The sequence below is a fragment of the Podarcis erhardii genome, assembly GCF_964252035.2.
Source record: "Podarcis erhardii genome assembly, chromosome: 10".
NCBI classification, from domain to species: Eukaryota; Metazoa; Chordata; class Lepidosauria; order Squamata; family Lacertidae; genus Podarcis; species Podarcis erhardii.
Genome location: NC_138500.1, coordinates 58,060,691 through 58,075,695, shown reverse-complemented (window position 1 = coordinate 58,075,695; position 15,005 = coordinate 58,060,691). Strand labels below are relative to the sequence as shown.

The 15,005-nt window shown below is 42.6% G+C and overlaps 1 protein-coding gene across 3 annotated transcripts in view; it reads left to right on the top strand.

Moving 5' to 3' along the window:
* The window catches only part of CADPS2 (calcium dependent secretion activator 2), a 351,450-nt gene that overhangs the window by 266,929 nt on the left and 69,516 nt on the right, over positions 1 to 15,005 (top strand). For 2 of the 3 annotated variants that reach the window (XM_081878161.1, XM_081878160.1), the window contains exons 18-19: positions 3,004 to 3,160; positions 11,697 to 11,838. In XM_081878161.1, the coding sequence (XP_081734287.1) occupies positions 3,004 to 3,160; positions 11,697 to 11,838 (299 nt within the window). Of the gene's footprint in view, positions 1 to 3,003; positions 3,161 to 11,696; positions 11,839 to 11,959; positions 12,080 to 15,005 lie in introns of all 3 variants that reach the window. The other variant, XM_081878159.1, reaches the window with a different exon arrangement.

Below are 15,005 nucleotides of genomic sequence, written 5' to 3'. Positions count from 1 at the left end.
TGGTTTTCGCATAGGCACCGGTTATACTTTTTGATGCAACCAATTACCATTTTCTTCAGTAACAGGTAGAGAATGGTCCGGTCATTGTAAGAGCTAACCGATCTTGGAAAATACTTTTTCAGCTGTCAACAATATTCCCTTTCTAGCTGCAGCCATTAAACCCATGCCAAAAATTACCAAAGTCATTAAAGAGTCAAGGATATGAGTGACACCTATGTGGACATTTTTAGTATCTCAGTGCTTCATTACTCTTAAGAGTTCTGATTTATTAGCAGATATGTCTGTACCTGTGGCTATCATTCATATCTACTGTAGTCACAATGATATGTTACTTCTAATAACTACCATTAAGGAATCCTTATCAGTCATCTACAATGTTGTTGTTTATAAAAAAATATATGCTACAATGTTGTATATCGATATTTTGTAATTATCCAAGGGAGCCTATATCTCTGTAGCTGATACTAGTGAAGTATGCAAATGGTACATAGGAATATAAGAATCTGCCATTTACCAAATCGGACCATTAATCAATCACAATAGAGCAGAGCAGGAGACACTTACTTTCTTTTATATATATATAATAATTTTTATTGAGTTTACATAATTTTTACCATAATTACAATCCGTTAGAATCATAACGTCACCTATAGCCTTGTTCAAACTGAGCCTCAACTTCCCCCCTCCCACTGCTTGGCTTTCATAAATATTCACTTACAACTTAGCATTTCTATATCAACCTACAGTGGTACCTCGGGTTACATACGCTTCAGGTTACATACACTTCAGGTTACATACTCCGCTAACCCAGGAATATTACCTTGGGTTAAGAACTTTGCTTCAGGATGAGAACACAAATCGCGCGGCAGTAGTGCGGCAGCAGCAGGAGGCCCCATTAGCTAAAGTGGTGCTTCAGGTTAAGAACAGTTTCAGGTTAAGAACAGACCTCCAGAACGAATTAAGTACGTAACCAGAGGTACCACTGTATTTACTTTCTTTCATGCTTATAAAATTTACCTTAATAATGGTAAAGAGGTTCCAAAAATTAACATTACAAAATATTTTAACTCAAACCTGCAAACGTTCTCAAATGTTTACAGTGTTATCTCATCTATTGTACAAATTTACTCCAGTCCCCTCCTTTTCCTTACATTTCCAACATTCCTTGTTTGATTCGGAGACTCTTACTCTCAGGGTTGTGGATTCAAGACCCATGCTGGACAAAAGATTCCTGCATTTCAGGCAGTTGGACTACATTGACCCTTGTGGTCCCTTCCAACACTACAGTTCTATGATTCTATAATCTAGGTCATTATTGTCTCCATTGATGGGCAATGACTCTCTAGAATAGGCACAGGCAAACTCGGCCCTCCAGATGTTTTGGGACTACAACTCCCATCATCCCTAGCTAGTAGGACCAGTGGTCAGGGATGATGGGAATTGTAGTCTCAAAACATCTGGAGGGCCGAGTTTGCCTGTCCCTGCTCTAGAATCTGGCAACAGAGTTTTCCAGCCCTAACTGGACATGTCAAGAATTGAACCAGAGAGGAGGTCTTCTGCATTCAGAAGTTCGTGGAGCTAGTGTGCGTCTACATCTCATTTTCAGAGTCAACCAACACATTAAAATAGTCTCGTAAAAGCCACTTTAGGAACAAACAAACATTCATTATGTGGTGGCTAGAGACGGGCCATTCTGACCATTTCAGTTTTTCTCTGTTTTTCCATTTTCCAGTAGAAGGTTGGGGCTCTGCATTTCTCCATCAGTTTGACTATTTTTTTAAAAAAGGCCTTGTGAAAATTCATCAGCATTTTAGTTTGAAGTTCTCCCAAGTTGTACTTTTTATTTGCTTAATATACAGACTTTTGCAAGCAATTTCCCATAATATGATGCATTTTCCACCAGAATATGCTTTTAAGGCGGCCTTTACCATCTGTAGTTTTTATTGTATCAACAATAATTTTAAGATTTAAAAAAATCTGCTTTTTTATTAAATCTCCAAAAATATTCCAAAACATTTATCGTCATACACAATTTTTTTCAGTATAAATTTCTTCTTGACTTCCCCCCTTCCTTTCCTGATGTTTGTTTTGTACTTCTCTTTATTAACTAGTTTTCAATACATGTGTTTTTATTATCTAAACTTCACTATTGTTAGTTCTTTCAATAATCCACTACTTATATTTCAAAGCCTGCCCACAACTTCATGTATGGGTAATACTTTGGTACAGGCATAGGCAAACTCGGCCCTCCAGATGTTTTGGGACTACAACACCCATCATCCCTGACCACTGGTCCTGTTAGCTAGGGATGATGGGAGTTGTAGTCCCAAAACATCTAGAGGGCCACGTTTGCCTATGCCTCCTTTGATAGATAATCCCATCAATGTTCTCCATTCCTTCTTTATCATTTTGTCCTCTTAGTTGGGCAGTTAATTTTGCCATTTCAGCTTAGTCCATCAGTTTCATAAACCTTTACTAATAATGCTTTTAACCAATGAAACATTTCTGCCCTCAATGAAATATACCGTATTTTTCTGTGTATTAGATGCCTCCATTTATATGACACCCCCTATTTTGGGGGACTAAATTTAAAGAAAATGCCATGCCGCTGCGGGACACGCTCCCTAGAGTGTGCGCGGCATGGGGAGGAGTTGCGCGCCCGCCAACCAGATGGCTGGCAGCCCACAGCTTCCCCCCCCCCCATGCCACTAACCGTGTATAGGACGACCCCAGTTTTTTGACATGATTTTTGAGTCAAAAAACCACATCTAATAGACGGGAAAATATGGTATACTCTCTTCCTTCTTCACATAAGTAATATACAACGCAGAATATGACTTTCCTTAATGCAGTGTTTTTTCCCTAAGTAGAGTGTACACAACTTGCCATCGCTTCATAAAAATGCACGTTAGTGTGTTTCATCGTATTTTGTGTGTGTGTGTGGAAATTTGATTTATCTTCCTACTCCCTTTTAATTAAAATTGTGTCTCACTTGTGATGCAGGCCTTTGCTTGGTGGCCAGATTTGCTGGCTGAACATGGGGAGAAATTTTGGTCTCTGTTTACGGTTGACATGGATTCCGCACTAGAAGCACAGCCACAGGACTCCTGGGATACTTTTCCTCTTTTCCAGTTGCTTAACAACTTCCTACGAAATGACCGTAAGCTTTTTTTTTAACAGTTTAGTTCTATCATAACATCAATTGCAGCTATGAATTATTTTGCCTTTCGAGTGTTCAGAGCTGGCCTAGATCGTGTAAATCTATGTAAACATATGTATTTCATTTAACCCTAGCCTTTTCACATTTGTGAAAGTTGTGACCCTGTGTGCTGGTACATGGGAGTAAGCCCTGGTGGACTCAATGGACTTCATTTAGAGTAAACATGCATAGGCGTGGGCTGCAAGACAGCTGTCAGCCAATTATGTATATACTAAATTAGATATCAGGACACAGCCGTTATATTAAATTAGCAAAAGCTAATAAGATATCTATGCAGATTGGCTCTAACAGTTTTCTTGCCGAACGGGGTATCATAATTCCTGGGACATCCCCTGTTAGAGAATCATGCTCTGGTTCTGCTATGTGCTGCAGAACAGATGCATGTGAGCTGCAGAAAGGCTAAAAATCTCTTCTTGCCCTAGAAATTCAGAATTGAATACAGTGGTATGTCTGTTTTCGAATGTCTCTGTTGACTAACGTTTCAAAACTCGAAAACCATAAACCTGGATGTAAATGCTTTGGTTCTGAACACTTTTTGGAAGTCGAACATGCTGTGTGGCTTCTGTTTTGAGTTTCCCTATTGCATTTACATCCAGGTTTATGGTTTTCGAGTTTTGAAACGTTAGTCAACAGAGACATTCGAAAACAGACATACCACTGTATTCAATTCTGAATTTCTATTGTATTGAGTTTTCTGTGTTGAGTTTTCAGAACTCAAATGGTCTTCTGGAACGGATTACGTTCGAAAACCGAGGTACCACTGTGTTCCACAGGAGAAATTTTAGCAGGCAGATCTCCTTGGCATAAAAATGAAGCCTATGTCTCTCTCGTGCATATTTCCATGTTGCACTTCACAACGATTCATTTCAAAATCTTTACTTATATAGGTGGCCCCCCTTACCCGGCGGGGGCTACGTTTCTGGCCCCCACGTGCATAAGTGAAATCGCATGAAGTGGGGAGCACCCTCTAAACACCCCTTAAATGCTCTCTCTGCCGCACGCTCCTAATCTAGACCAAAAATAGTGCACTCAAAAATATCCACAACTAGAATTGAAGCTCTGGGGCTGGCGGGAGGCTGAAGGATGTGCAGGAGAGCAGCAGCAGCTGTACAACTTCTGCACATCAGCTGTTGGGCGGGGAGGCTCAGCAGCATAAACAATCCCTACTGCACCGCCAATCTCTTCTGGGCTTCCTCTGCCCTCACTGACGTCCACAAGGACTCTCCAGCTTTCTCCTGCCATTTCCGGCTTCAAATTGAATTATTTAAAATTTTTTCCCTTTATCAAATTATCCTCTAATGGTGTTGTTTTATTTGCTGGTCACCTGAATGATATAGTGATAGAGACTGATTTTCACAGCTGACTTAGAATTTACTTCCTGCAGCCAATATCTGTATTGCAAGTACCGTAAATTGAAAAGGGTTCCTTTTATTTTGGAATGGTATCTGAAAACAGGGCATGCCGAGATAATGTATTTTCTGGAGAATCAAGGGGAGATAAACGTTGGTTTCTTTGAAACAAAAATGTAGATATGTGGGGGGTTTTTTGCATTTTAGAACATAGTTCAAGATGGAATGCAACTATTTAGGGTTCCTCTCCTTTATTGTGAATGGTTGTATTTAATAATTTAATAATGAGTAAGTGATAAAATAATTCCGCAAGCTTTTTCATAGACCATTGACCAACCAGTACTGATCATCTCACAGACTCTCCAGAAATGGATAACTGGAAGACTTGGATTTACATTCTTTTTTCCCCATCAGTCAATTAAATATGTAATTACTTCAAATAATTATTGGGGGGAAGCTTTCAAGGGAGGAAGTCAATTCATTTAAACGACAGAAAATGCGTTTTCATTATGAAGTAATTATGAACAACGTTATGAAACGCTACTGAGGGAATTCAAAGGCATTGGCATTTTAAAAGACCTAATAGCCCTGATATGTTGGGGAGGGGTGAGTTAATAGCAAGAAAAAGCAGATTGGGGAAGCGTTTTTTAACAGTTGTGTGTCATTTTCCACCCTTGTTCTAACTGAGAGATAGAGAATATGATCCTTTCAGGCAAGGAGAACCATTTGGGAATCCCATTTATGCTACCTGAAAGCTTTTGTGAGTTGCAAATAAGATACCTAAAAGGGGGGGGGGGGAATTGTAGAAAATAATACATTTTTTCCATCAGCAAACCGGCTAGTTCCTAGTAACCCTTCTGTCTCTAGAAATGGAAGCAGATTACAAATAATTATTCTAAAAGGAATTGACACTTAGATAAAATACACTATTCTATGTAGTTTGTCTGTAATACGCAGACTTTTCACAGAGTTAGCCTATTAAGACCATCGGACAGAATAGCCTATGCTTGTGGGACTGGTGTCACAAAGAGTCTTCATGTAACGACTAATAAATATTTGTGGCTGAACTGTTAGGTATAAATCTATTGCTGAAGACATCCAACTCTTTAAAAAGAGCCCCACATAAATTTTAAAAAGATGGACCCCCCCCCAAAAAAAAACCCTTGAGTGTGTTCTCGTGAGGATAAAAAGGCTAGTGTTAGTAATTAACAAGGAGAGTGAAGTGGAGTCAAATTAGCCATAATAGAGCCCATAGTGACTGTTAAAGTTACCTCTCATTATCAAAAAGCTCATTAGGAAATGAAGAGGTGGAAATCCCACTGGGTTATTCTCTCGGTGAGGCCAGTATCAGAGATGATTTTTTCGGGTTTCTTTTGAAATGCAGAACTGTTAGGTCCCCATATTGTAGATGAAGTTAATCTTCAGCCTTTGAAACGTGAAGGGTTGACACCTGCATGTTGTACTATCTCAAGAGCTTTCCGTCAACTCAAAATCTGTGAAACTGCAGATGGTTTCCAGATACACCCGATATGAGTACCCTGCCAACATTTTAAGTATTATTTTAACCTTTTGATTATTTAATGAAACAGATGTAGTGTTGCTATCACATGTATATAACCACAGAGCCATATTATAAATTCCTTGGATGAGAAGCTAATTCATTTCCCGTGGAATTGCAACCATTTGATAGGTGGCCCTCTCTTTCAAATAATGCAGAAAGAAAACCTTGAATTGCTTCCGTCTTCTATACCACGTGATTCTTCTCTATATACCGACTTTGTCCCTGGCACCTAAAATGCCATCATTTCTAAGATAGCTTCAGAAGACTGTTTGTGCTTACTGCATGTGTGTATATTTACCTAATGGGTTAGAGGCCAAAATATCAATGAAAGTTTGTCGGGCTGTAATTTTCTTTTCCTCAATTTGAAGGATTGGGATGGTTTTATAAGATATACACTGAAAATGGATGAAGTAATTTGGAAGGTATGCCCTTGACTTCAGTAAAAAGCCATATTTGACTAAAGGTCAAGTACTTAAGATCTACCACTACGTAGAAACTCAAGTTTGAATGAAGGCAGTGGCGTAGCGTGGGTTGTCAGCACCCGGGGCAAGGCAAGTAATTTGCGCCCCCTAACCCGTGGATTTGCGCCCCCTAACCCGTGGATTTGCCCTAACCCCAGATGTTGCGCCCGGTGCGGCCGGCCCCCCCTGCACCCCCCACGCTACGCCACTGAATGAAGGTCAAGCATTAAAATGCTTATCTTCAGCGTTACCATGTTTAATGAGTGGAGGTGGAATTTGCATAATATGTTGCCATATATTCATCCTTCCCACTGGACCATATGGAGTGATGCTAAACCTCACACTCTGATGCACATCTGTCTACTTAGTGTTAAATCCATGTCGGCATATCATCATCTGTAAGAAATCTGCATACATTTAGATGGAAATCCCAGTGAGTGTTAATGTTGCTATTCCTATGCAAATATATATAAATAGGCCCGTAAATCCATTTGATAATTCAGTCCACTTCTGTTTGATATGCTTATGGTGGGCAGCTTCCTCATACCATACCAAAAAAAAATGGTATCATTTTGCTATTTGTGACACTGGCTGGTGATTTGATCTTTAGGGACCACTTTAGCTGCTGTGATGGAATGAGGCAGGAAATACTTGGTTCAAATCTCTGGTGAGCCATGAATAGACGCGGCAACCTCTCTTTACTAACTTCTGGGTGGTTATAAGGATTGCTGAGTAATGAAGTACAGTGGTACCTTGGTTGTCAAATGGCTTGGCTCCCAAACAAATCGACTCTTGAACGCCGCAAACCTGGAAGTGAGTGTTCCAGTTTGCGAATGTTTTTTGGAAGCTGAACATCTGACGTGGCTTCCGCGGCTTCCGATTGAGAACAGGAAGCTCCTGCAGCCAATTGGAAGCTGCGCCTTGGTTTTCAAATGGTTCTGAGAGTTGAGAAGTGAGGTTACAGGGAACCAGGCAGAGGGCCTTCTCAGTAGTGTCACCCACCCTGTGAAACGCCCTCCCATCAGATGTCAAGGAGATAAACAACTATCTGACTTTTAGAAGGCATCTGAAGTCAGCCCTGTTTAGGGAAGTTTTTAAAGTGTTACCGTGTTTTAATATTCTGTTGGGAGCCACCCAGAGATTCTGGGGAAACCCCAGCCTGATGGGCGGGGTACAAATTATTATTATTATTATTATTATTATTATTATTATTATTATTAAGCACACAGTGCCGAAGCTTCCTTTTCGGAACATAAAACTGTGAGATGAAAGTGTGGGTTGTTGTTTTCTAACATGCTACAGGGAAGAATGTGTGTTGGCAAGTCTTCATTCCGAGCAGCCGTACAGACAGGCTGCCTTCTCAGCTTGACCTTTTTGTGGGGCTTTAAAAAAAGGTAAAGGGACTCCTGACCATTAGGTCCAGTCGTGACTGACTCTGGGGGTTGCGGCGCTCATCTCGCTTTATTGGCTGAGGGAGCCGGCGTGCAGCTTCCGGGTCATGTGGCCAGCATGACTAAGCCGCTTCTGGCGAACCAGAGCAGCACACGGAAACGCCATTTGGGCTCCCCAAAATTGGAACATAAATAAGCCCATGGAAATGTATCCTCAGGCTTATGCAGATTCGTACCAATATGCTCATAAGGAGCCATAGCATGGCACAGGGATCAGCAAACTTTTTCAGCATGGGGCCAGTCCACTGTCTGTCAGACCTTGTGGGGGGCCGGACTATATTTTGAAGGGAAAATAACGAACGAATTCCTATGCCCCACAAATAACCCAGAGATGCATTTTAAATAAAAGGACACATTCTACTCATGTAGAAACACCAGGCAGGCCCCACAAATAACCCAGAGATGCATTTTAAATAAAAGGACACATTCTACTCATGTAAAAACATGCTGATTCCTGGACTGTCTGTGGGATTTAGAAGGCGATTGGGCCGGATCCGGGCCCCGGGCCTTAGTTTGCCTACCCATGGCATAGTACAACAATCTACCAAAAAAACACAAGAGCTAATGGAGGGGGAGAAAGGGTGCATGTACATTATGCAGTCAGAGATGTGTTCCCTTCAGGTCTTGGATCAAGGTCCATAGAAGCTGTGGAGCTGAGAATAGTGGGGAGAGATCAAGGTGAGGTTGGGAATGAGAGGTTGCAGAGGGAAAGGTGTGGAGCACAGCAGCGTAGTGGGGAGAAACGATGGATAGTTGCTGGCATTTAAAAGACATGTTATAAGAACAACAGTATGTGGTGTCTAGAGAGCAGGTGTACTGGGTCTAATGTGGGTGCTTTGGGAGATGGTGTTTTTTTTTTTCCTGATGGCTTTAATGAACCTAAGTGCAAAAATATGTTTATGGTGGCTGAAGCTTGGCTTTGCTGCTTTGCTTTTTTTTTTTTTTAACCGTGTTTCTTTCCGAGATGTTATTCAATAACAAACGCTGTTAATGTGAAGGAAACACAGGGGGATATAAGTCCCTACCAGGAATGAGTCGCTCAGGCTTCACCTGCAGCCCAATATCCATATCAAGTTGGCAGGTGAGAGCAACCTACGCGGACCCTGAGATCATCTTCTGAGGCCCTCATTCGAGAGGTCTGGAGGCTGGCAACATGAGAACCGGTCTTCTCTGCACTGGCTCCCCGTCTGTGGAATGCTCTCCCCAGGGATGTTCACCTGGCACCTTCATTATATGCCTTTAGGCGCCAGGCAAAAACGTTCCTTTTTAACTAGGCCTTTGGTTAAATACTATGGGAAACAGCCCTACTAGAAAAATTAACCAATAAGCTGAAACTGACATGGGGACAAACAGAAGAAGACGCCTTTACCCCGGTATGGCTCCCCTTTATCACAGCCCAACAAGACCATGACAATAATCCACCAACAGCATACAAATCAATATGGCTAACCTGATCCAAAACAACCACCCACCCCACTCACACACGAAAACAAAAATCACCACAGCCAATCACAAACAAACAACCACACCCTAGGCCAACCCCAACCTCTCTCACCAGCAAAGAAGCACAAATGAACAGCACGAGCAACGCTGACACCAAACCCTACATACATTAAGCAAAATAGAAACATCGCCACCCAACCCCCCCCCATCTTCCCCCCCTTCCCCCCCCCAATGTGTCAACAAATGAAACTGATTTGTAAAAATGTTACATGGAAAAAATACGAGAGACATTACACATACTTCTGTAAAACAAGAAAATCTTTAATAAAAAAAACAAAAACTAGGTCTTTGGTTGACCTAATCAACATCCCCATACCTTTTTAAAATGTGGCTCTTTGGGGCGGGGTATTATTGGGTTGTTGCTTTTATTTTTATTTTATATACTGTGATTTTTTTTGTGAACCGCCCTGAGACCTCCAGGTATAGGTCAGTATATAAATTCAAATAATATTAATATTAATAACAAGAACAACAACTTGCAGCTCCACATAGGAAAATGCACTTGGGGCGCAATCCTGTGCACACTCACTAGAGGTTCCATTGAGTTCAGTGGGGCGTGCATTCAAATCAGTCTGCACAGGATCATGGCCTCAACAAGGCAGTTGGCAAATTAGGAAGCGCTTCAGTTCATTTTTTAACATATGAATTGTAAATGGCGTTAGCTTATGCCAGATCTCCTGATCCAAAATGTGTTCACCTCCAAGCAGGCGAATCAAAAGCATGTGCAAACAGGGTCTTTCTGGATCGAATCCTGTGTGAATAGGATTATATCCCTAAGTCACCCAGTTTGCTTAAGGACTTCCGCTTGTGCAACAGAACTTCCCTTCCCTTTCCTCGCCCTGAATGCCTCCCAGATTGGTTCAGGTGGGGATGTCGCTCAACTCTTCGGAGCAGATTGGGGTGTGTCGGGACACGTGGGGAGAAGGGAAGGGAGGGAAGTTCACTGCATAAGTGGAAATACAGTCATAACTCGTGTTAAATATGCTTCAAGTTGAGCGTTTTCAGGTTGCATTCCTCAGCGACCCAGAAGTAACGGAACGGGTTGCTTCCGGGTTTCACCGCTCGCGCACACACAGATGCTCAAAATGATGTCACGTGCATGCGCAGAAGCGGCGAATTGCAACCCGCGCAGATGCGGGTTGTGTTCTGCTCAGGATGCGAACGGGGCTCCGGAGCGGATCCCATTTGCATCCAGAGGTACCACTGTAACTTGTGTGGGTGGGACAAACCTTCATCTCCATTGCTAGTCCCCCAGGGGTAGCCTAACTACTGTTATTTAGGCTCTGGTAACCTCGAGGTTAGATTACTGCAAGACACTGCCTCTGAAGACGGTTCGGAAACCTCAGCTAGTGTAGAATTCAGCAGCCAGGTTGCTCACCAAGGCAAGACAGTTTCAGCACTGATGGTTTGACTGCACTGGCTACCAGTTAGTTTCTGGGCCCTATTCAAAGTGCTGGTTTTGTCCTATAAAGCTTTAAATGACTCAGGGCCGCTATACCCTAAGGACCTCCTCTCTCCGTATGAACCTACCTGGACCCTCAGATCATCTTCTGGGGTGCTCCTTTTCGCGACTCTTCCAAAAGAGGTCCAGAGGGTGCCATCATGAGAATGGGCCTTTTCTGCAGTGACTCCCTGTTTGTAGAATGCTTTCCCCAGGGAAGTCCGCCTGGTGCCTTCATTATACACCTTTAGGAGCCAGGTGAAGATGTTCCTCTTTAACCAGGCCTTTGGCTGATTGACATCCAATGCCCTTTTAAAATGTGTTGGGGACATGGAGGTTGTTTTTGTTTTGTATTTTCGTATTGTATATGTATGTTGTCAACTTCCCTGAGACCTGCAATATACTAATAATTGAAGATGATGATAACAACAACAATATCTAGTTAATTTTAAAAGCACTAATAAACCAGTATTTATGATACTGCGCACATTTTTATTGAAGAATATCAATAACTATGGCAGTAAACACCACAAAACGTGACATTAGATTGCTGTTATGGTTCCCTCACAACACAAGTATTTATAATTAAGGTGTTTAAGTAACCTCTGGCGGAATGCCGTCAGCACATAGTGTCATCTTTAAATCCTGTCATAACCAAAGCTAGGGAAATAATTGCAACCTATTTTTTTTTTGTCTGTTTGTTTTTCAAGCACTTTTGTGCAATGGAAAGTTTCACAAGCACTTGCAGGAGATTTTTGTTCCCTTGGTCATCCGCTACATTGATCTCATGGAGTCCTCCATTGCCCAGTCCCTTCACAGAGGTCTTGAACAAGAATCATGGCAGCCTGTCAAGTAAGTGTTTCCGGAAGGCCCTATGCCAAATTTGGTCCCCATTTGGTTTGCACCTACTCCTCCAGCTTTCCTTTTTACAATCTATTTTTATTGTGCTCCTACGTTGTCTATTTCTCTGCAGGACCATCACCAACAGTCTTCCCAATGTAGCTCTTCCAAAAGTTCCAAGTTTGCCTCTTAATCTTCCACAGATACCTAGTTTTTCAACGCCAACCTGGATGGCTTCTTTATATGATTCCACGTGTGTATTCTTGACTGATCTTTAAACGTTGAGTGTGTGTGTCAGCTCTGCACGGCCATACTGATGTCATGTACAGCTGTATTTGGACTGCATGGTGTTTTGTGATCATTTGGTTGCAGCTTTTTGGTTGAAAGCCAAGCATGGAATGTCATTGGGTTGTGCTTTTTGGTGTGTAAAATCTCAGTAGGAAGTAGCTTACAATTAACTAGGCAAAGGTTTGTTGTGGTACATTTAGCAGTCATCACCCTTAATTACATAATTGCTGCTATTTAGTTAATAAGCAGTGTGGAAACACTTTAAATTATTGTACTTCAGTATGGTGGGGTTGTTGCTTTTTTTTTTTAAATGTCAATAGCTCTTCGTGTTTTGGCATGTTATTACTAATCCACTGCATGTGCTAAAAGATTTTTGAAAATAGCAGCAACAGCAATTGGTTTGCGTTATTTTCCTCTGGCTTGTCTGGATTCCCTCGTAATAGGACACTGCCAAAATTAATCGAGTTCAAATCTCACTTAATTAGCTACTGGCTGTCAGAGATTACGTCCCTGTTGTTGTTTTTTAAAACAGATTCAGAGGAGCTTTTGTAGTTTAAATGAAGAACTTCTCAATTAAGCATTACAGTGGTACCTCGGGTTAAGTACTTAATTCGTTCCAGAGGTCCGTTCCTAACCTGAAACTGTTCTTAACCTGAGGTACCACTTTAGCTAATGGGGCTTCCCGCTGCCGCCACGCTGCTGGAACATGATTTCTGTTCTCATCCTGAAGCAAAGTTCTTAACCAGAGGTACTATTTCTGGGTTAGCGGAGTCTGTAACCTGAAGCCTCTGTAACCTGAAGTGTATGTAACCTGACGTACCACTGTATAGCAGAGAGAGGGGGGGTTGGGGGGGGAGGTGGAAGGCTCTCCATGACATATATTCAGCAAACAAATGGTTATTTTTAGGAATGCTTTCATACCTAGTACTAAATCAAAGTTTATAGCACATTTACAAGTAATGGCCCATTTCTGGTTCCATTACTCTTTGCTGCCTTGCCTCTACAGTGGTACCTCTGGTTACATACGCTTCAGGTTACAGACTCCGCTAACCCAGAAATAGTACCTCGGGTTAAGAACTTTGCTTCAGGATGAGAACAGAAATCGTGCTCCGGTGGCGCGGTGGCAGTGGGAGGCCCCATTCGCTAAAGTGGTGCTTCAGGTTAAGAACAGTTTCATGTTAAGAACGGACCTCCGGAACTAATTAAGTACTTAACCCGAGGTATTATTATCTCTATTTCGATGTTCAGAGGTGATTAGTCTGTTTAGGGAAGTTTTTTATGTTTAATGCTGTATTGTGCTTTTAATATTCGATTGGAAGCCGCCCAGAGTGGCTGGGGAAACTCAGCCAGATGGGTGGGGTATAAATAATAAAGGTGTAACCAAAATAGCACTAAACAGGAGTGCTCCACACCAAAGCTGTCCAGATGGATTCTAGAATGCAAGTGGTGAGAAACTTTTCTTGAGGAATACCGGGCGCTCAGTAGAGTGCATGACGGTCTACAGGTAGATTTTCCATTGAGGCTTTTTTGGTGTGCTTCTGCGCCAGTTGATTCATAGAACCACCAGTAGTTCACTGTGACCACTTTGCAAGGTTCACTTTGAAGACAACATCGCTTGCCTCAGTGCCCTTCTGTGTGCCACTGCTCAAACAGTGCCTGGGGCATCCAGGGCACATCGGAGACCTATTTCATGAGATCAGTTTAAGTTTTTGAGGCCTATTGTCAGGAGCCGGAGTCAAGAGTAGGTCAGCAATAAAAATAAACACAGTGTCCATGTGGTTAACTTTGAAAAAACCAAAACATTGCAGGCCTAGTGATCCCAGCAACCCTTCCCAATGAAGCAGTTGTGAGGTCTGGAGGTCCCTGCCTTCCCCCAGCTGCCTCAGTCCCCTCCTCGCCAGGGGAGCGTGTCTGTGCACAACTAATCTCTTACCTGGCCTTTTCAGTTCTCTGCGTGTTCAAGGAGACCAAGGGGGAGATTGTTCCAACTCTACTTCCCAGTTGCTAATACCCCTTTGGAGGGCAAGTCGCTCAAGAGGGTGGTGGTGCAGGTACTCTTGGAGGAAACTGAATATCAAGACCCATTTCATTCTGGGTTTAGATGTGGTTTTGGAATAGAACCAGCCTTAGTCAGCCTGAGGGAGGACCTTCTCCAGAAGAGGGACAGGGGAAGTGTCTGTCGGAACCGGGGGATGAAAAGCTAATCCCCAGAACTGCAGATATTAGGCATGTATGCAATTTTACATTTCCCAAATAATCTTCTTTTCTGTTGCTTAAAAATAAATTAAAATGAGTACCGCCCACCCAACCTCATTTACCGTATTTTCCCGTCTATAAGACACCCCCATGTATAAGACACCCACACACCATTTGGGGGGTCTCAGTTTTAAGAAAATGAGGAGAGATGGCCCAAAGTTGTTGAGCCTCTCTCCCCATGCAGCTGCGGGCAGGAAACACTCCCTAGATCAGGGGTCTGCAACCCACGGCTCCGGAGCTGCATGTGGCTCTTTTACACCTTTGCTGCGGCTCTGGGGCAGATACTAGCGAGGGGAGGAGGTGCATTGTGCGCCCCGACACTCCCCACTGTGGCGGGCACTGTACTGGCTGTGACGTCGCATGGGGGCGGTGCGTGCGTTAGTCACGCACCGTCCCGACGTCACCTTCCCGCCCGCCCGCTACATTGTAAGGGGCATGTACGCTGGTCACTGTTTTGAAGGGGAGTGAAGAACACACACACACACAAAGGTAACTTGTTAATTTAACGTTTATTTCTATGAGGAGGAGTGATTCTGAGGGGGTCAAACAAAGAAATAATAAAAAAGTGACAAAAAAGTTATTTTTATAATGACGAGTTTTGCGGCTCCCAGTTTTTTTTTCTTCGGAAACGGGTC